The sequence below is a fragment of the Pecten maximus genome, chromosome 8 (genome assembly GCF_902652985.1).
Source record: "Pecten maximus chromosome 8, xPecMax1.1, whole genome shotgun sequence".
Taxonomy (NCBI): Eukaryota; Metazoa; Mollusca; class Bivalvia; order Pectinida; family Pectinidae; genus Pecten; species Pecten maximus.
The window spans coordinates 41,492,226-41,515,086 of NC_047022.1; the positions used below are offsets into that span (position 1 = coordinate 41,492,226).

Genomic DNA, 22,861 nt, shown 5'->3' on the forward strand with positions numbered 1-22,861 from the left:
ATGCAAAATACTTTTTGCTAAATGATTTCCGGAAATGGCTTAATGCAAAAATCAGACTATTTTGATTCTGCCCTTCACATTAAGCCTTTTGCATTGAGCTTTGAACATTAGCATGAAACGTTTTCAATTCAGCATCTAGCAAAAATGCTTTATGCTATAGGAAATGTTTTTAATGAAATATAATTACAGCCTTGATTTTTTGAAATGTTGAATGCTCTTCAGCTTATTCCTTTTAATATGGTTGTCTTGGGAACTTTTCTTCATTAACAATGTTTTATAAATGTGTAGTATGAAGGGAAGAAACCAAAAGTACAACAATAAGCAATTAGCATGTCATACCACTTTCCATACATTATGTGAAAACCAATCATTGACTAATTAATGAACATGCTAAACACCTTTGCTCAAACTGAGATAAAATAGCTCAATACCAACAAAACCAGACCCTAATCTCTGTATATAAAACAGAAAAAAAAACTTTTTTTTACTGTGATAAAATGTTCTTCAAACCTTGCATACTGTCACGTGCAATAGCAGATGACTTAAAACTACTGAACACAACACATATCTGTATCCATAATTAGAACAGATACAACTGGTCAAATGGTACAAAACTTGCAAAATCTTGTGCAGACAAATACTGGGTCGATTTCAACAATGATAGTGTGTATGGTAACGATTCCAGATTGTTGCTATGAGATCTCTTTTACTGGTAATAACCACTTTGTCCATAAAAACTCTTAATTTCCTTCAAACTTAGTGCATATAAAGCAGTAATAAAAGAAAAAATCTCGGTTTTACACTGCTTTAATGATAAAAACTTCCATCATCACAGCAATGATCATAAAGAGTATGCAGGCAAAATACAATTTTTTTTTTATCAGGTCACAATGACATTTCAATTTGGCATGTGATTGGTATCTTATTATGTTACAAATTCTAACCAATGAAATAGCAGAGTTCATTATATATACTTGTGGTTTCTGTTCTGCAGTAAGTTATTTACTCAGAAATCAACCAGTTTTCAGTACAATGGCTTCAGAACGGCTTATCAAACATAACAAAACGAAAAAAGAATGTTTAAACATTTATTTATAAAATTTAAAACAGGTTGTAATATATAAAAGAGAAAGTAATAAAATATACATCATACACAGCGGCACTAAACCATAAAAGATGACTAAGATTCTAGACCTGAATAAAGATTACACTTCAAGGACAATCAGACAACTTTATCAATACAATCATATTGATAATACCCACATGTATAATAATATCCAAGATATTCAGTACAGATTTGTGATATTTGCTGGATACGAAAAATCTTTTGTGTGTGTACGTATGTATGTTATATAAGATGGTTGATGCATGTATTTTTCCATGTGTCATGACATGCCAAGGTATAGTTATATGAAATTACATGCAATGCTCAATTTATATAAAATCCTCATGCTAACTTATTCTCGAGATGAGGATAAAATGTCAAATTGTATCAATAGTTATATGAATGTACACAAGTTTCTGCAGTTCATATGAATTTTTCATTCTCAAACTTAATGTCTCTACAACATGGACTCCAGTGGAAATAAGCCAGAGTAATCCTTGTCAATGTACCATACATTTTAACATTAATTAAACTTAGGAAATTATGTCTGAAACATTCAATACATAAACAACTCAGTAGACATGTCAATTCAAATGGTAATGAAAAAGGTATTATTATGATATGTATGAAAAACACACCTTTGCTTTTAGAAAATGTTTGGAAATTCAGAAATACTCAATTTTGTTAATTTTATGGGTCAAAAGCATTCTCTGCAGTCAACCATGGAAATATCGGATGATGTTTATATCATGTTCTGTTTCATGTTTGGTCTGGTTTAGTGTACACAGACATGTATCAACTTAAACAATGGGAAATGATATTGGCTAAACCTAAACTGTATTCTGAGAAACAATGCCTCACTTTATATGAGTAATGTTAAAATGATTGTCACATAAGAAATCTGTCTTATATACAAATGCTGCCAAAGATAAATTAACTTTGATACCCCATACACACATCCTCACACACTGCATATTCTGTCAATAGTTCTATCATTGTATCATTGGAATTCAAATCACACACACACACCGAATATCTTTCATGTCAATTAGAATATCTAAAAAAACTTCTCACCAGTTCTTAAATCCACCAAAATCATATTTTTCACATGAAGATTTCCCAACTTTGATGATCACTGTTGTGAATTTTCCCACTCAATGATCTATGAACCATATATAGAAGTAGCTAATTAAGGCAAATTTTAACTTCTTAATTTGGTTTGCTGATGGAAAAATAATTCATTTTATGTTTCAGATACGTTGTGCCAGACAAAGTTCATACCACAATGCGTTTTGCCCTATTCTTGTAATTATCACTTACATATTAAGATTACACATCATTGTCTTAAGAATGAGGAAAACTTAGATAACGGAGGCAATATGTCATAAATATTTTCATTAATCATCCTGTTATATGAACATCAATGGTGTGAAGACAGAAGATATTTTTTATCACCATCTGGCAGTTTTAACAGATTTGAGTGGTATGGAGGCAGCGTTCCTCTCAGAAGGAAGACTTTTCTGACCCTGTATTAATTTCTGGAGATCTTTTAACTCTTGGTGCTGCGAGACAAGATCTGCACGTTTTGTCAGTGTCTGTCCAACAATTTCCATCAGTTCATCAAATCTGTACACTTCAGCCTCTGCCCGTCTCCAATTCTCTTCAAACACCTTCAGCTGTAACAGGTCAAATCATTGAAATCAACAACTACTGGTATCATTTTGATAAAAATAAAAACTCTTTTGCAATAATACTTAGAAAGTAAAAAATGTGCTATTCATTCATGAAAGCAGGCATAATATTACTTCTGTGTAAATCAATGAACATTCAATTTAAACTGATTCTATGTGTCACTCTTTTTTTCTGTAAACACCAGAATTTAACAACATGTACGATTCTGCAAAGTGTCATAATTACAAACCCTTCGTGAGGCCTTGTTGCCAAGTTCTTCATAATATTCATCCTTTTTCAGTAGCTGGTCTCTCAGTTTCTGAATCTAGATAATAATAAGAAATAATTATCAGATATGAGCAGTGATTTAAGTTTTTATCAAGCAGATAATTTCTGATATTTCACTGGTAAAATGCAATGAAAATGTTTATCCATCAGAAAATCAAATACTCCTTTGTCTCAGGGCACAACTTTTCAACCAGAATTTCACAGAAGTGGATGTGTCACTTGTACCAGCTTAATTGATAGTCTCATTTTGAAATTCCATGGTTATGCTCACGCATAACGCTTGATACCAAATTTCATCAAAATCCATTCAGGCATTCAGGACCAGTTGGGATTTAAAGGATTATATTACTCACCTGGACATTTCAGTAATCACAGGAAAAAAATATTATAAGTTACATTACACTAATTTTTCTACCTTTGCAACCTATGCTGCATATGGACCAAATCAAGTCATTTTTCAAGAAGGAATTTTAGAGTTTTTCGGTGTTTTTTTTTTGCAAAATTTCCCCTATTAGGCCCTTTCTCCACCTCCAAGGGATCCAAACCCTCCATTTATGTTAAGTAAGATCTCCTTTACCTTATAATGCTCCTGACCAAATTTCATTGAAATCCTTTCAATCGTTCAGAACTCGAAGTAATTTAAAGGATTTACTTCAACTTCCCCTATTAACCAAATTTGGTTCAAATCCATTCAGGAGATTTTGACAAGTAGCGATTTAAAGGAATAACCTCTTTTTCGCCATTGGTCCCCATCCCTCTGGCCCTAGGGGATCCGAGCCACCATTTATGCAAAATCTGTTCCACTTCCCGAAGGATCTTTCTGACCATATTTGGTTCAAATCCTTTCCGGACTTTTTGACAAGTAGCAATTCAAAAGGATAGAATAATCTCTATTTCCCCAATAGGGCACCATCCCTCAGGTCCCAGGGGAGTCACAGCCACTATTTATGTAAAATCTGTTCCCCTTTCCCTAAGGATGTTTCTCACTTAATTTGTTTAAAATCTACTCAGTACTTTATGACCAGATATATATGATGAGTGTTTGATGCTACCATATCTGAGAGTAAAGAAGAAGATTTTTGAAGTTTTAGTCAATTTGACCCTTTTTGGCCCCGCCTCTCAGGCCCCTGTGGGGTAGGGACCATATAATTCACAACTTTAGTTGACCTTTAGCCATAGAAGCTCCCTGCCAAATTTCATTGAATTTGGTTCAGTGGTTTTGGAGAAGAAGTTGAAAATGAAAATTGTTTACGGACGGACAATGATGGACGAAAGGCGATTAGAATAGGTCACTAGAGACTTCGTCTCAGGTGACCTAAAAAGCATTACACTAAATTTCAGTTGCCGATTGGTTTGTTGCTGGAGCTTTAATATGCAAATGATATAACTCCAGTAAAATATAAAGTAAGCCATCAAGTCAAACAAACCATAACAGGAATGATCATAGAACCAAAGAAAAACATCTATTGTTTCAGAATAATTTGTCAGAGCACTAACATTTGAAGTTTACAACATGACCTTTCAAGCCCTTCTCTCAGACACAAGGAACTGTGGCCTCACCTTCATTTTAAGGCTGAAGATCTCAGCAACACTTGACGAGGCTGAGCCTTCTACTCCCTGCGAGTTCTCCAGCATCTTTATTCTGTTCACTGCTTCCTTCACCTGGTTACTGAGTACCTGTTTCTCACCCTCCAGTGTTCTAAGTTGGGACCGCAGCTCCAACACCTCAGACTTCTGGGTCTGTAACCATGTAAGACTATTAGTAGTACTGAGGAATTAAAAGGATTCTCTAAAGATGTGATACAAATGATACAAAATGGTTCAAAAGCTGCTTTCACTTTCTTTTTAATATGATTTCACTACCATATTCTCTGTGGTTCTGATCTTGTAACATACCACAATATATGATAGGATTGAATGGTCTGTACAAACCACTTGTGGAGTATAAAATTGATCTGGAATTTCTATTCAGTGTACTATAAATAAAATACATCACATCTACACCATTAAAAAGTATGATGAACACACATAACACTAACAGTCACTGTTAACTATAAAGGAGCTGGCTGAGGAAAGGGACCATGTCTGATCTTAAGTTCATTTTACATATACGAGTACTGCTGAATAAGTAAGTATTCAAGTTGGAGGAGATGGAAGGGTCTTATGGTGCTTTACCAAAATTTCGAATTTCATGACCCTGGGGTCTCACATGTTTGCTTACTATCATTTTTAAACTGATTACCAGTTATTCTGCAAAAACGAAGGGGACTTATTTGTAGGCAGTGGCATATAATTTGCTGATAAAAAAATACAGGTGGCACTTGAAAATAGCCAAAATGATCAATAGAAACTACTAGTAGATATTTCCAGTTTTCGCTTTACTATCATGACCTATATCATGTAAGGCTTATGTATGATATTTGAACATATTCATCTTGATGTATTGTTATTTTATAAATCACAGAATTAGTGTTAATGATATAAAGCCTGGGAAGGCACCATGACAATATGATGTGACACCAATCAATGACATCATACCAGTATAAGGGATTCCTGATCAGAAAAGCGTTCCAGGTTCTCGGCCATATTTTCCAGTCGTTGTTCTAGAATTGTGATTGCCTCTCTCTGTTGAACAACTTCCTTATCCTTCCTCACCACTTCCTGTTCTATAATCTGGAGCTTCTGAATATGTTGTCTCAATTCCTCACTAAAACATTATTATACAATGAAAATCATTCGTAGAATTAAAAAGTTATGGCATCTTCACATTGATCCTTTCAAATTCAGAGCAAAATTTGATGTTGAAGCAGATTGTTTTTAAGGGTGTGTTAACAAAAGTTATTGTTAATTGCCAAAATTTAAAAAAAAAACAATCAAAAAACAAAAAAACAACTTTCTTTTTATCTTTATGTTTTTCAAAATCAGCATCACCAATAAGACAATTAGATCTTTAATATGGTTTTTCAGATATCAGTACCTAAAATGGTTAATGAACAGAGTTTTTAAGTTGTTCACTTCAAATAATTAGAATGACCTTTGGAATTTGTAAGTAGAATACATTTTTTACAGTGTAGATAATGTTTTTCAGCTGAAATCAATAACATAGGCCTCACATGCGCCATTTTTTAACAACATTCAAGTATCTATTCCAGTATCAGTAACCTTGTAAATTGATATCCTTTAAACACAAATTATACCTTTTTATACATTCCAAGTTTTAAACTAGAACTATGAGCTGATGGCTGCCCCCACCCCAACTTGCAAAATACAGCTGTATTTGAATTTGCACAAATTTAGAATTATTTTAGCATGTATATGCAAATAAGAAATTCAAAATAAAAAAAAATAAAATTCATGGTTGTCCTGGCAACAAAACCTATACAGTAATGTTCGGCATCCCTTAATTCCCTTTGTACCAAATTTGGTCTAATCAAACAATATCTAAATTCCGACTAATCAGAGGCCACCATTTGCCTTAGAATGGTTGTCATGACAACAAAACCTACATGTAGTATATAGTGATGTTTGGCATATCCTAATACCCCTATACCAAATTTGGTCAAAATCGGACAATATCTAAATTTTGACCAATCAGAGGCCAAGATTGTGTTGACATGGTGATAGTTTTGGAAACAACTAGTAAATATGTCAAATTAAATGCATTGTTTACTAACAAAATTTGACTAAAGATGAATAAAACTGGCCAAACAACTGAGGAGTTATAGCTCTTTAACAGAAAACCTTATTATAATGAACTGTTACCATAGCAACCATACTTTAAAAATGAAAAAAAAAGTTGCATGCATATCAGGCTCCTTTGTATTTGTGTGAAGTTTCATTGGAATCGGATCACCAGTTTATAAGGAGTTGTGCGAACAAATGTTTTTCTATATTCAAATTGACAAGCTAATTTCAGTTACCCGCCACCACCAAATTTCATTTTGTTGCATGGGGTATAATAATGTATGTGAACCAAACTGTTGAATTATATACTTTTTTATGAAAAATTAACTGTTTTGTGTGCTGATCCAATTTCAGTACTGTCACCTTACATACAGGTGGTCTTTACATGGTCTCCATATCACTGTACATTGTATATATAGACATTGGTTTGATTCACTTACTTATCAGCATTGACTTCATCAATAGACAGCCGAGATGCCTTCTCCACAATGTTGGCTAGACGGATGATTTCAGTGAAGTATTCGTGGATAGTGTTGATTTGTTGTGTGATAGTTTCCTTTTCCTCCTGTTGGCAGACCTCCTCCTGCGTGTTGTTATCCTCCCTCTCCTGGATTACACTGTCGGCCTTGTCTGAAGGTGTCACAGACTTATTATCACTTGTCTCTAAAGGACCTGTCTGAGGAACTATCAAACTCTTACCAGTCCTCACTGGAGCAAATGCACTTGAACTTGAGAAGCCTAACTTGTTCCTGCTGATAGTGGCAGGGCTAGCCTCAGCACTGCTCTGTAGAGGGTATATCCCCGATATGTTTTGGTCTGACTGCGGGCTGTCTTCACCGACCTCATCAGATCCGTTACCCAAACCTTCCTCCTCCCTTAGTGGCGAGGATAATTCAGTTTGCTTTTTGGACACTGCCTGGAATATTTCTGACAAGAATGACTTCCTAGCTTTACAAGGTCTTTGCTTTTTGACTTTCTCACAAACTTCCTCTTCTGCAGGAACCTCATTACAAAGGTCAATGTTCGAGGGTGCATCCTACAAATCAATACATGTATCAACAGTACGGATTGTAATAGACTTTTTGTTCAACATATATTCTTCACAACATGATACAGTACATAGATTACATTACAAACATCCTTTATATGTATGAAAGTTCTTCAGATTCTTATTCTACCATTTGAATCTTTTATGATTTATTTGAAAACTGAATACCTTAACTATAAAATAAAGCCTTTTTGAGAAAAAAAAACAAACAAAAAACAAATGAAGATTAAAGCGAAACAGGAAACTTCTTGTTTCCATCCAGCCAATGCCAAGCATACACTGATTTTTCCCAAATGGTTCCTTACACCAAGATCTACAATAATCATACTTCAATCATACTTCCACATATTTCTTTTCATATTTTTCATCTTTTGATTTTGCTTTGCAATAAAATGTATAAAGTTGATGTTCTGTGTCTATTATGTCTGGTCTATTTGATTTTGTCTAGGATACTATTAACAGTGTCTTTATTATGATAAGCACTATGTACCGACCTGTTGAGATGAGATGCCAACCTTGCGGCGAAGCTCCTGTAGTAGGGTGTCCATCTTGTTGGTGAGGACTGAGGCCGACTCACTACACTCTCTCAGTTCCTCAGCCTGTTGATGTAACATCCTCGAGGCATGGTTTTTTGTTTCTGACAACTCAAATGCATTGCTCTGTATCGTCTCCCTGTTATTAAAAAATCACAATGCATCAGATTTAAGAAATCGATAGAATTTGATTTAACCAAGTCTTTAGTGTCCAACTACAATAAACATCTTGATATACCCCCATGTAAAACATCTCAAACCCACACCATCTGATCATTATTACCTGTGTATCAGCCACGTCAATCACTTTGAAATGTTGTTTAAAGCATCACAAACACAAATACCAAAGAAATTGAGATACATTAGAGTGACTTGCAGACTTTGGTATCAAAAATTATTGGGCATTTCACATTTCTAGAGTGGGGCCTTTTATGACAGCAGTAAAATACAAATTTGGGAAATTAGCAAGCATATTGGGTATTGCTAAAACAATGCATGTCCCCTACCGGCCCCCGCTAAAAATAGTAAGTGACCTTGACCCTGACTCAAAATCCCTGAAACTTGAACTTGATCTGTAGCTTCTCATACTGAAGTAACATGCCATACATACCTTGAAGCATGACTGAGTGTGGAAAATTGAGTGGACGGATTGACAGTAAGGAGGGGGAGGAAAACTATAGTTTCCCCCGGTTTCATTGGTAGGGGCCTAGTAATAAAATAGTATTACATAAAACTAAAAGAGGAACTTACTTATACTCTTGAATTGAAGACTGCATGACAGCACAATTGTCCTGAAATTTAAATAAACATGATTCATTCCTTACATACAAAATGTACATTATTCGTAACCTAAAGTTCGATTTGTCTTCACAGGATATACGTTTTATTGGTAATAGACATAGCATTAACAAGCTTCAAATCTTAGACTCAAAGTTTCTGTACCATACATTTTGTACGTTTTCATTTCTTTTTGATACACAAAGTCATGCTTTATTTGAATGCTAATGATCACATTCACAATACAATTATAGTGCATTTAAAATGTAATAAAAAATAAATCAAAGACCTAAATTTTGTCTTAGTGATGTCAAACTGATTCTGAAATATGAGACAATGTATTAAACATAATATTATTAAAGACTATACACATAATACCAATCTAGATTTATTGGTACAAGCCTGGTCATTAACACCTATGTAGCTGTAATAATTATAGACTATATTTATAGGTACAAGCCTGGTCATTAACACCTATAGCTGTAATAATTATAGGCTATTCACATGGATTCTATACCTATCTAGATTTATTGGTACAAGCCTGGACATTAACACCTATAGCTGTAATAATTATAGACTATTCACATGGATTCTTTACCATTCTATATTTATAGGTACAAGCCTGGTCATTAACACCTATAGCTGTAATAATTATAGACTATACACATGGATTCTTTACCATTCTATATTTATTGGTACAAGCCTGGTCATTAACACCTATAGCTGTAATAATTATAGACGATACACATGGATTCTTTACCATTCTATATTTATTGGTACAAGCCTGGTCATTAACACCTATATAGCTGTTTAAACCTGAGCCCTATTTACCCTGAGCTGCATATTTTCCTGTCGATACTTGTGGAGCTCGGTGTTTCTCGTCTCTGCCTCTAATTTGAGTCTGTCCAAGGTCTCCAGCTTCTCTGTCATATACTCACGGATCTCATATAACTCTTTCTCTGCTTGGTCTACATCGTCATCACGGGAGTCGAGTGTTCGTTGAAGGTTTTCTACAGCTAAGGTTAAGCTAAAAAGACCACACAGCATTAAAATCATCCGTGGCGAAGGTTAAGATGAAAAGACAACAGTTAAACAGACCAGAGTATGCCATGTGGTAGTTTTGATCCTCATCAAACTGTCAAAACATTGAGGAATCAATGAGCTCAACATAAAATATATACTTATTATCGAGGCCACAGAAATCGAGAAAAAAATCCAATACTGAGACACATAAAATGTGGGTCAGATCAAATCTGTGTAATAGATCTTGTGATAAGCGATCTTAGAGCTACCAGCATTGTATGTTTGGTTAATGTAATTTAAATCCATCAGTCAATCAAGCATATAATGTGGGTCTGAAGTCTGTGGAGCATGGCCAAGTGTTACGCATCCTAATATAATCTGCTGTACAAATGGGTAACATTTTATGTTATAATTTCAACTTTAAGTAATTCTTCACAACGACGTGGATGGTGGCATCAGTACGATAATCGACTCGAACAAAGTTGAGATGAGTAAAAAGGGAATATGAACATATTATAAATGATCATTTACGTTTTTATATTCAGCAGTTAATTGTCACCTTTGACCTTGAACTATGATCATCAAAATCTTACTTGTTGTAGACCTTAATGGTGTGTTAATATATATCGTTGGAATATAAACTTAAATCTGCCCAGGTGTTCAGGAGATATCTTGTTCACAAGTGTTCACTGAATGATGGACAGAAAGTGATTACTATATACCCGCCCTGCTCCATACTGTAGGAGTTAGTAAATAAAAATATTCTGTGTTACTGTCCTACAAATAACTTACTGTTCCTTCTCACACTGCAGCAGCTGTTCTTTCTCCTTGTACTGTGTTTCAACTTGTGTAAGACTGCAACAGCAAAAACCAAACAGGTGATCTTTGAACTTCATCAATTATACGCTACAACATAGTCTTCATTTAAATCATACATATTTCTTATTGCTTACTGAAATTCATTTACTTCCTTTGAGCTAAAGTTAAGGAAGGTCTTTAAATCATTTGAATTACATATTTTTAGTATACAGTCAAACTTCGATGTTTCGAAGTTCAAGGGACTAACAGAAAAACTTTCGAAACAGAGGGACTTCGAATTATTCATGGTTGACAATAGATCGATGTTTTCTTGATAATGACCATAACTGTTAACGTTACATATCCTCTGTGTCTTCGTGTTGATCGTCACCTGTCAGGCTCACATCTAACAGTTTAGTAATTTATACCTCAAACACAACAAAATAAAAAATACTTTTCATTAATTATACCTAAGCATTTTATTAATTAAACAATCTATGTATCGGTTACAAAACACTCATATCACATTTAACAGATAAGGCAGAAGAAGTACAATACACACTTACGTTGGGCTCTTTGCTAAATACACGTGTGTTTACGTTATGTGCATATAAAATACGGAATGCTGATTGGTTGGAGAATGCATGACTGAATGACAAATAATCGATTTACTTGGATATTTAATATGTATAAGTTTGAAATGTGACACTTTGAATATGAGTGAAGACATCGCAAATTGTTTGTATTTAAAATCGGTCTGCTTGTTTTACTGTTCCGTAAAATTTTCTCACTGACCGCTGATTTCAATGACTGTCATCAGAGACGACTACCGAAATGTTTTACCGGAGTGATTGAATGTCATGGCTTCTAAATACACCTTGTATCTATATCAATTTGGTGTGAATATTACTTAACCCCATGATTGGGAGTGACAACACATGCTATCGTTATCCATATTGTCAGTCAGGGCATTTGGGGGAGAGGTGTGAAATCTTGCCGCGGGGGTTATGACAAACACCTGTCCAGTGGTCAGTACAGGTAAATTTTTTGTTCGAATCATGAGATGTCAATTACCTATAATATCATAGCTAACGGGCCATGAAAAAAGTTTGATACTTTGAAAACTTTGATTTGTAAAAATTTGAATCATGCATAGGTTCGTTAGTAGCGTTATATAGTAAGGAAATTCGGGACCAACAAAAAGTTTGATAGAGCAAGGGTACGTAATTTCGCACAGTACGTAAATTCGCACACCTGACGATTTTTTGCGTTTTTCCTCTTAGTGGTCGAGGACTGTGTTTTTTTGTTTATATGTTGACTAATGTCAACCTTTAGTGGAACATTTCCCATTTTAAGTACATCTTTCCAGATTAAGTTCGTTTTGAAAACAAATTTTAACTGATACAACTCTCTTCCGATAAAATTGTTACCGGATGATTAAATATTTTATTTAAAATAATCCCAGTTGTTGATTGGCATGTGAATTTGCAAATATTTAAGGAAAATATCATTTGATCAGATTATAAACAAAACTGAATACAAATCCACCAAGTATAACCAATAACAGCGCTGACCTGCTGACACCCCGTCATTTTCGCCGCCTTGTTTACATTACCTCTGTAGGGAGCGGTCATTATTTAAAGCAAACATGGCAGCAAATTGACACTTTCCAATTTTACATTATTTTGTTTTTAAAGATTTTTTAATCATGGCATTGGGCTTAATCTTAGTTTAGGATGTTGTTTGTCTACAAAATGGTTGAAAACTATTTTTACTAACAAAATTTAAGAAGTTAGATGGGTGTGCGAAATTACGTTCCCGATCGACTTCAAACCCAGCAATAAACACAAGTTAACAACAGCTCCCATGCGCAGTGTTACGTGTGCGCATATCAGGTTGCACACTTGTATGTTACGAAGCATTTGTACATCTAACAATGTGAGGTATTCTTTTTTGATTTGAAATTGATTTGATGGAAATGTATTTAAAAACATACCGAAAGTGTGCGAAATTACGTACCCCCACTCTACAGCGAAGTTTGAATCATCGAGGTTTGACTGTACATTTACTTCCTTTGTTTCAACTGTGTCAGTTGACTATAACTGTTTCTTGTGATACTATTTCTAGTAAGATTTCAACAGTAACGGAATGAGCATTTTGTAAAAAAAAAAAAAAAAAAAAAAAATACAAGAGATCCCAGAGGGATCTTGGCGCCCACCATTGAATGATCTTTATAGGTTCCATGTCAGATTGATCTTTTCTCTACTTTTCCCTTCCTCTAAGTCTTACTAATCTGTGTAAATTCAGAAACAGCCCTCTAGTACTTTTCAAATAAGGGTAACCTATATATAAAATTTAAGATTTAGCGATAATGGCTGTCTGTTGTTTTCGGATTGGTCCCAAAATGCAACACCAGGGACCAAGGGGAACCTACATATGAAATTCAGAAAGATCCCTTCAGTACCTTCTGTAAAATAGCGATAACAAACTTCAATTGTCAAAATACAAGATGGCTGCCTGTCGGGCAGGTTGTTTTCTGACTGGTCTCAAAATCCAATATGCATAACTAGGCACAGAGGGCAACCTACAAATGAAATTTCAGAAAGATCCCTTCAGCAATTTCTGATAAATAGCGATAACAAACTTCAATTGTCAAAATCCAAGATGGCTGCCTGTCGGCCATGTTGTTTTCCTATTGGTCCCAAGATGCAATATGCAGAACTACAGACCAAGGGGAACTTACAAAAATGTTTGAGAAAGATCCCTTCAGTACTTTCTGAAAAACAGCGATAACAAACTTCAATTGTCAAAATCTAAGATGGCTGCCTGTTGACCATGTTGTTTTCCGATAAGTCTCAAAATGTAATATGCATAACTAGGCACCAAGGGGAACCTATATATGAAATTTGAGAAAGATCCCTTCAGTACTTTCAGAGAAATAGCGATAACAACTTCAATTATCAAAATCCAAGATGGCTGCCTGTCGGCCATGTTGTTTTCTGATAGGTCTCAAAATGCAATATGCATAACTAGGCACTAAGGGGAATCTACATATGAAATTTGAGAAAGATACCTTCAGTACTTTCTCAGAAATAGCGATAACAAACTTCAATTATCAAAATCCAAGATGGCTGCCTGTCGGCCATGTTGTTTTCCGATTGGTCTCAAAATGCAATATGCATAACTTAGTACCAAGGGGAATCTACATATGAAATTTGAGAAAGATCCCTTCAGTACTTTCTCAGAAATAGCGATAACAAACTTCAATTATCAAAATCCAAGATGGCTGCCTGTCGGCCATGTTGTTTTCCGATTGGTCTCAAAATGCAATATGCATAACTTAGTACCAAGGGGAATCTACATATGAAATTTGAGAAAGATCCCTTCAGTACTTTCTCAGAAATAGCGATAACAAACTTCAATTATCAAAATCCAAGATGGCTGCCTGTCGGCCATGTTGTTTTCCGATTGGTCTCAAAATGCAATATGCATAACTAAGTACCAAGGGGAATCTACATATGAAATTTGAGAAAGATACCTTCAGTACTTTCTCAGAAATAACGATAACAAACTTCAATTATCAAAATCCAAGATGGCTGCCTGTCGGCCATGTTGTTTTCCCATTGGTCTCAAAATGCAAAATGCATAACTAGGCACCAAGGGGAACCCAGATATGAAATCTGAGAAAGATCCCTTCAGTACTTTCTCAGAAATAGCGATAACAAACTTCAATTGTCAAAATCCAAGATGGCTGCCTGTCGGCCATGTTGTTTTTCGATTGGTCTCAAAATGCAATATGCATAACTAGGCACCAAGGGGAACCCACATATGAAATTTGAGATCTCTTCAGTACTTTCGGAGGATTAGTGATAACAAGAATTGTTTACGGACGGACGGAGGGGAGGGAGGGAGGGACGGACGGAGGGACGGACAGACGGACCACGGACTACGGACGCAGGGCGATTTGAATAGCCCACCATCTGATGATGGTGGGCTAAAAAAAGGGCGACACTCACTATTCTTCTTTCTCTAATGATGTCCCAATATAATATTAATTTAATCAAGAATTTGATGACATCACAATTAAATTCTGCAATGACACCTTGGCTAGGTGTTTATAATTGGTATTATTGCCACAATGATTGATAACAGTGTGAGAAACAAAATCATGTGATAAACATAGCTATATATAATTAAACATGATACAGGAAAAGTCCCCTTCTACTACCAAGTGATACGCACCATTTGCTCACAGTTTCCAGCTCCTCCTCTTTGGTCTTGACTGAGACCTGTAGTCTTTGAATTTCCATAGATCTCGCTTTATCATTTTCTTCACTATCCTTCAGTTTAATTAAAACCTCTTCCTTTCCTACCTGACAGGCCTCGTAAGCTATATCAAAAACAAGAGACATATCACATGTAAAACCTGGTAAGGTATACCGAAAACAAGATACATATCACATGTAAAACCTTGTAAGGTATACCTAAAACAAGATACATATCACATGTAAAACCTGGTAAGGTATACAGAAAACAAGAGACATATCACATGTAAAACCTGGTAAGGTATACCGAAAACAAGATACATATCACATGTAAAACCTTGTAAGGTATACCTAAAACAAGATACATATCACATGTAAAACCTGGTAAGGTATACAGAAAACAAGAGACATATCACATGTAAAACCTGGTAAGTTATACAGAAAACAAGAGACATATCACATGTAAAACCTGGTAAGGTATACAGAAAACAAGAGACATATCACATGTAAAACCTGGTAAGGTATACAGAAAACAAGATACATATCACATGTAAAACCTGGTAAGGTATACCGAAAACTAGATACATATCACATGTAAAACCTGGTAAGGTATACCGAAAACAAGATACATATCACATGTAAAACCTGGTAAGGTATACAGAAAACAAGATACATATCACATGTAAAACCTGGTAAGGTATACCTAAAACAAGATACATATCACATGTAAAACCTGGTAAGTTATACAGAAAACAAGATACATATCACATGTAAAACCTCGTAAGTTATACAGAAAACAAGATACATATCACATGTCAAACCTGGTAAGGTATACCTAAAACAAGATACATATCACATGTAAAACCTTGTAAGTTATACAGAAAACAAGATACATATCACATGTAAAACCTGGTAAGGTATACCTAAAACAAGATACATATCACATGTAAAACCTGGTAAGGTATACCTAAAACAAGATACATATCACATGTCAAACCTGGTAAGGTATACCTAAAACAAGATACATATCACATGTAAAACCTGGTAAGGTATACAGAAAACAAGATACATATCACATGTAAAACCTGGTAAGGTATACCTAAAACAAGATACATATCACATGTAAAACCTGGTAAGGTATACAGAAAACAAGATACATATCACATGTAAAACCTGGTAAGGTATACCTAAAACAAGGTACATATCACATGTAAAACCTGGTAAGTTATACAGAAAACAAGATACATATCACATGTAAAACCTGGTAAGGTATACCTAAAACAAGATACATATCGCATGTAAAACCTGGTAAGGTATACAGAAAACAAGGTACATATCACATGTAAAACCTCGTAAGTTATACAGAAAACAAGATACATATCACATGTCAAACCTGGTAAGGTATACAGAAAACAAGAGACATATCACATGTAAAACCTGGTAAGGTATACCTAAAACAAGATACATATCACATGTCAAACCTGGTAAGGTATACAGAAAACAAGATACATATCACATGTAAAACCTTGTAAGGTATACCTAAAACAAGATACATATCACATGTCAAACCTGGTAAGGTATACAGAAAACAAGAGACATATCACATGTAAAACCTGGTAAGGTATACCGAAAACAAGATACATATCACATGTAAAACCTGGTAAGGGATACAGAAAACAAGATACATATCACATGTCAAACCTTGTAAGGTATACCTAAAACAAGATACATATCACATGTCAAACCTGGTAAGGTATACCTAAAACAAGATACATATCACACGTAAAACCTGGTAAGGTATACAGAAAACAAGATACATATCACATGTAAAACCTGGTAAGTTATACAGAAAACAAGATACATATCACATGTCAAACCTGGTAAGGTATACCTAAAACAAGATACATATCACATGTAAAACCTTGTAAGGTATACAGAAAACAAGATACATATCGCATGTCAAACCTGGTAAGGTATACAGAAAACAAGATACATATCACATGTCAAACCTGGTAAGGTATACAGAAAACTAGATACATATCACATGTCAAACCTGGTAAGGTATACCGAAAACTAGATACATATCACATGTAAAACCTGGTAAGGTATACCGAAAACAAGATACATATCACATGTCAAACCTGGTAAGGTATACAGAAAACTAGATACATATCACATGTCAAACCTGGTAAGTTATACAGAAAACAAGATACATATCACATGTCAAACCTGGTAAGGTATACCTAAAACAAGATACATATCACATGTAAAACCTGGTAAGTTATACAGAAAACAAGATACATATCACATGTAAAACCGGGTAAGTTATACAGAAAACAAGATACATATCACATGTCAAACCTGGTAAGGTATACCTAAAACAAGATACATATCACATGTAAAACCTGGTAAGTTATACAGAAAACAAGATACATATCACATGTAAAACCGGGTAAGTTATACAGAAAACAAGATACATATCACATGTCAAACCTGGTAAGGTATACAGAAAACAAGATACATATCACATGTAAAACCTGGTAAGTTATACAGAAAACAAGATACATATCACATGTAAAACCTGGTAAGGTATACCTAAAACAAGATACATATCACATGTAAAACCTGGTAAGGTATACCTAAAACAAGATACATATCACATGTCAAACCTGGTAAGGTATACAGAAAACAAGATACATATCACATGTAAAACCTGGTAAGGTATACCTAAAACAAGATACATATCACATGTAAAACCTGGTAAGGTATACCTAAAACAAGATACATATCACATGTCAAACCTGGTAAGGTATACAGAAAACAAGATACATATCACATGTAAAACCTGGTAAGGTATACAGAAAACAAGATACATATCACATGTCAAACCTGGTAAGGTATACCTAAAACAAGATACATATCACATGTCAAACCTGGTAAGGTATACCTAAAACAAGATACATATCACATGTAAAACCTGGTAAGTTATACAGAAAACAAGATACATATCACATGTAAAACCTGGTAAGTTATACAGAAAACAAGATACATATCACATGTCAAACCTGGTAAGGTATACCTAAAACAAGATACATATCACATGTCAAACCTGGTAAGGTATACAGAAAACAAGATACATATCACATGTAAAACCTCGTAAGGTATACCTAAAACAAGATACATATCACATGTAAAACCTGGTAAGGTATACAGAAAACAAGATACATATCACATGTCAAACCTGGTAATATAAGGTATACCGAAAACAAGATACATATCACATGTCAAACCTGGTAAGGTATACCGAAAACAAGATACATATCACATGTAAAACCTGGTAAGGTATACAGAAAACAAGATACTTATCACATGTAAAACCTGGTAAGGTATACAGAAAACAAGATACATATCACATGTAAAACCTCGTAAGGTATACCTAAAACAAGATACATATCACATGTAAAACCTGGTAAGGTATACCTAAAACAAGATACATATCACACGTAAAACCTGGTAAGGTATACCTAAAACAAGATACATATCACATGTAAAACCTTGTAAGTTATACAGAAAACAAGATACATATCACATGTAAAACCTGGTAAGGTATACCGAAAACAAGATACATATCACATGTAAAACCTGGTAAGGTATACCGAAAACAAGATACATATCACATGTAAAACCTTGTAAGGTATACAGAAAACAAGATACTTATCACATGTCAAACCTGGTAAGTTATACCGAAAACAAGATACATATCACATGTAAAACCTGGTAAGGTATACAGAAAACAAGATACATATCACATGTAAAACCTGGTAAGGTATACCGAAAACAAGATACATATCACATGTAAAACCTGGTAAGGTATACCGAAAACAAGATACATATCACATGTAAAACCTGGTAAGGTATACAGAAAACAAGATACATATCACATGTAAAACCTGGTAAGGTATACAGAAAACAAGAGACATATCACATGTAAAACCTGGTAAGGTATACAGAAAACTAGATACATATCACATGTAAAACCTTGTAAGGTATACAGAAAACAAGATACTTATCACATGTCAAACCTGGTAAGTTATACCGAAAACAAGATACATATCACATGTAAAACCTGGTAAGGTATACAGAAAACAAGATACATATCACATGTAAAACCTGGTAAGGTATACCGAAAACAAGATACATATCACATGTAAAACCTGGTAAGGTATACCGAAAACAAGATACATATCACATGTCAAACCTGGTAAGGTATACCGAAAACAAGATACATATCACATGTCAAACCTGGTAAGGTATACCTAAAACAAGATACATATCACATGTCAAACCTGGTAAGGTATACCGAAAACAAGATACATATCACATGTCAAACCTGGTAAGGTATACCGAAAACAAGATACATATCACATGTAAAACCTGGTAAGGTATACCTAAAACAAGATACTTATCACATGTCAAACCTGGTAAGTTATACCGAAAACAAGATACATATCACATGTAAAACCTGGTAAGGTATACAGAAAACAAGATACATATCACATGTAAAACCTGGTAAGGTATACCGAAAACAAGATACATATCACATGTAAAACCTGGTAAGGTATACCGAAAACAAGATACATATCACATGTTAAACCTCGTAAGTTATACAGAAAACAAGATACATATCACATGTCAAACCTCGTAAGTTATACTGAAAACAAGATACATATCACATGTAAAACCTGGTAAGTTATACAGAAAACAAGATACATATCACATGTTAAACCTGGTCAGTTATACAGAAAACAAGATACATATCACATGTCAAACCTCGTAAGGTATACCTAAAACAAGATACATATCACATGTCAAACCTGGTAAGGTATACAGAAAACTAGATACATATCACATGTCAAACCTGGTAAGGTATACAGAAAACAAGATACATATCACATGTTAAACCTGGTCAGTTATACAGAAAACAAGATACATATCACATGTCAAACCTCGTAAGGTATACCTAAAACAAGATACATATCACATGTAAAACCTCGTAAGGTATACAGAAAACTAGATACATATCACATGTCAAACCTCGTAAGTTATACAGAAAACAAGATACATATCACATGTAAAACCTTGTAAGTTATACAGAAAACAAGATACATATCACATGTCAAACCTGGTAAGGTATACCTAAAACAAGATACATATCACATGTAAAACCTGGTAAGGTATACCTAAAACAAGATACATATCACATGTCAAACCTGGTAAGGTATACAGAAAACAAGATACATATCACATGTAAAACCTGGTAAGTTATACCGAAAACAAGATACATATCACATGTCAAACCTGGTAAGGTATACAGAAAACAAGATACATATCACATGTCAAACCTGGTAAGGTATACCTAAAACAAGATACATATCACATGTCAAACCTGGTAAGGTATACCGAAAACAAGATACATATCACATGTCAAACCTGGTAAGGTATACAGAAAACAAGATACATATCACATGTTAAACCTGGTAAGGTATACCGAAAACAAGATACATATCACATGTCAAACCTGGTAAGGTATACCTAAAACAAGGTACATATCACATGTCAAACCTGGTAAGGTATACCTAAAACAAGGTACATATCACATGTAAAACCTGGTAAGGTATACCGAAAACAAGATACATATCACATGTAAAACCTGGTAAGGTATACAGAAAACAAGATACATATCACATGTCAAACCTGGTATGGTATACCTAAAACAAGATACATATCACATGTAAAACCTGGTATGGTATACCTAAAACAAGATACATATCACATGTAAAACCTGGTAAGTTATACAGAAAACTAGATACATATCACATGTAAAACCACGTAAGTTATACCGAAAACTAGATACATATCACATGTAAAACCTCGTAAGGTATACCTAAAACAAGATACATATCACATGTCAAACCTGGTAAGTTATACAGAAAACAAGATACATATCACATGTAAAACCACGTAAGTTATACAGAAAACAAGATACATACACTACTGCCCAGCAAAGTCATAACAAATCTATTACAAACCCATTACAAAACCATTAAAAACACTGATTCCATTAAAATTGGCCATTATTTCTCGTTTCCATTTTTGGGACAAACCTGGAGTTAAGTAATGTAATGGGCATTATTTTTCTAAATTTCAATTACTTTCCTATTAATATTTTCTTTGTAATGGTTATTAACAAAATAATGGCCATTACTTCATGTTTTGTATTTTTCTTAATGGCCTTTATTCTGTTTGTAATGGCCATTAGAGTGGAGTCATCATAATGTTATGGCCATTACTAACTGTGGATTTTATGTACTCCCATAACATTTTCCATTTAATGGCCACAACAAATTATGATCACAATGTAATGGCAATTACTTATTGGTAACTTCCTGTAATGCCCATTACATTTTCCATTTAATGGCCATAACAAATTATGATCACAATGCAATGGCCATTACTTATTGGTACCTTCATGTAATGCCCATTACATTTTCCATTTAATGACCATAACAAATTATGGTCATAATGCAATAGCCATTACTTAATGGTACCTTTATGTAATGCCATTACATTTGTTATTCCGATGTGCAATTCCTCATAAGTAACATTTTTTTTTCTTGTAATGGCCATTACAAATATTACAAATATCATCACATCATATTGTAATATATATGACAATGTTTAATATACTACCATGAATTGTTGACCTTAAATTAATGTATTATTTCAGTATCTTATTTTTCATTATATTGTTATTGTTGAATTCCATGTCTATATTACAATTTTGTTGTTGGCTTAAAGAAGAATAAGGAAACTGTACAGGCTTACTAAACCCCTTCACAATAAAAAAAACTTCAAATTTCCCGCCAAATTTTCCCGCCAAATTTTTCCCGCCCAATAACTTCAAGCAGGAGAGTTCCAATACATGGCAGCCATGAGGCTTTTCTCACACATATGAACAACATGTTATTTTACAAATGAAGGGAAGTGTTTATCTTGAATACCTGGTTCATGATTAATACAAGACTACCAGGAAATGAAATATTCAACTCTGGAAGTATGTCAACCTGTTTATAGGTAAGAATTAACTTAAAACCAATCACCATGCATGTGACCTAAATTTACATAGTGTACATTATATTCAAACAGCTTTGGCATTTCTTAAATTGTATTGCCTATTCAACCAAATTGTACAAACACACATCATATGTACATTGAGAATTAATGCAATAATGAACATAAATCACTCTTACATGTATCTGAAGAATATTAAAAGGATTTTTGGTCCACATGATTGTGTACTGTGAATATCAATTTTTGAAGCAGTTATCAATTTGAAACAAATGATGGATCACTTTGAATGCAACTTTTAATGGAAGGACTACATGTACAACGATATTGTCAAACATGCATAGTGATACAGTTCATGATGAACTTTGATGAAATTAAGTGGTAAAATGCATTTTCTAAATTTTCTGAATGCGTCTAATGTAATGGTCACATGTAGGTCCATTAATTTTGTATACCTGTATATATATAATGACCATTACACTTTTGTTTGTAAAAACGTAATGGCCATTACCATTGTGTTGATCTTTAAACAGTTTTTGTA

General features: G+C 34.1%; 1 protein-coding gene across 1 annotated transcript in view; it reads right to left on the reverse strand.

The window, feature by feature from the left end:
- Positions 1–1,074: 1,074 nt before the first annotated feature.
- LOC117333544 (coiled-coil domain-containing protein 18-like) overlaps positions 1,075–22,861 on the reverse strand; it is a 46,163-nt gene continuing 24,376 nt past the window's right edge. Inside the window, exons 16-25 of the mRNA XM_033892879.1 lie at positions 15,170–15,317; positions 10,922–10,984; positions 9,938–10,133; positions 9,080–9,120; positions 8,291–8,468; positions 7,189–7,784; positions 5,603–5,771; positions 4,625–4,804; positions 3,027–3,101; positions 1,075–2,781 (exon numbers count right to left, since the gene is read on the reverse strand). Of these exons, the coding sequence (XP_033748770.1) occupies positions 2,557–2,781; positions 3,027–3,101; positions 4,625–4,804; positions 5,603–5,771; positions 7,189–7,784; positions 8,291–8,468; positions 9,080–9,120; positions 9,938–10,133; positions 10,922–10,984; positions 15,170–15,317 (1,871 nt within the window). The 3' untranslated portion in view covers positions 1,075–2,556. The remainder of the gene's footprint in view (positions 2,782–3,026; positions 3,102–4,624; positions 4,805–5,602; positions 5,772–7,188; positions 7,785–8,290; positions 8,469–9,079; positions 9,121–9,937; positions 10,134–10,921; positions 10,985–15,169; positions 15,318–22,861) is intronic.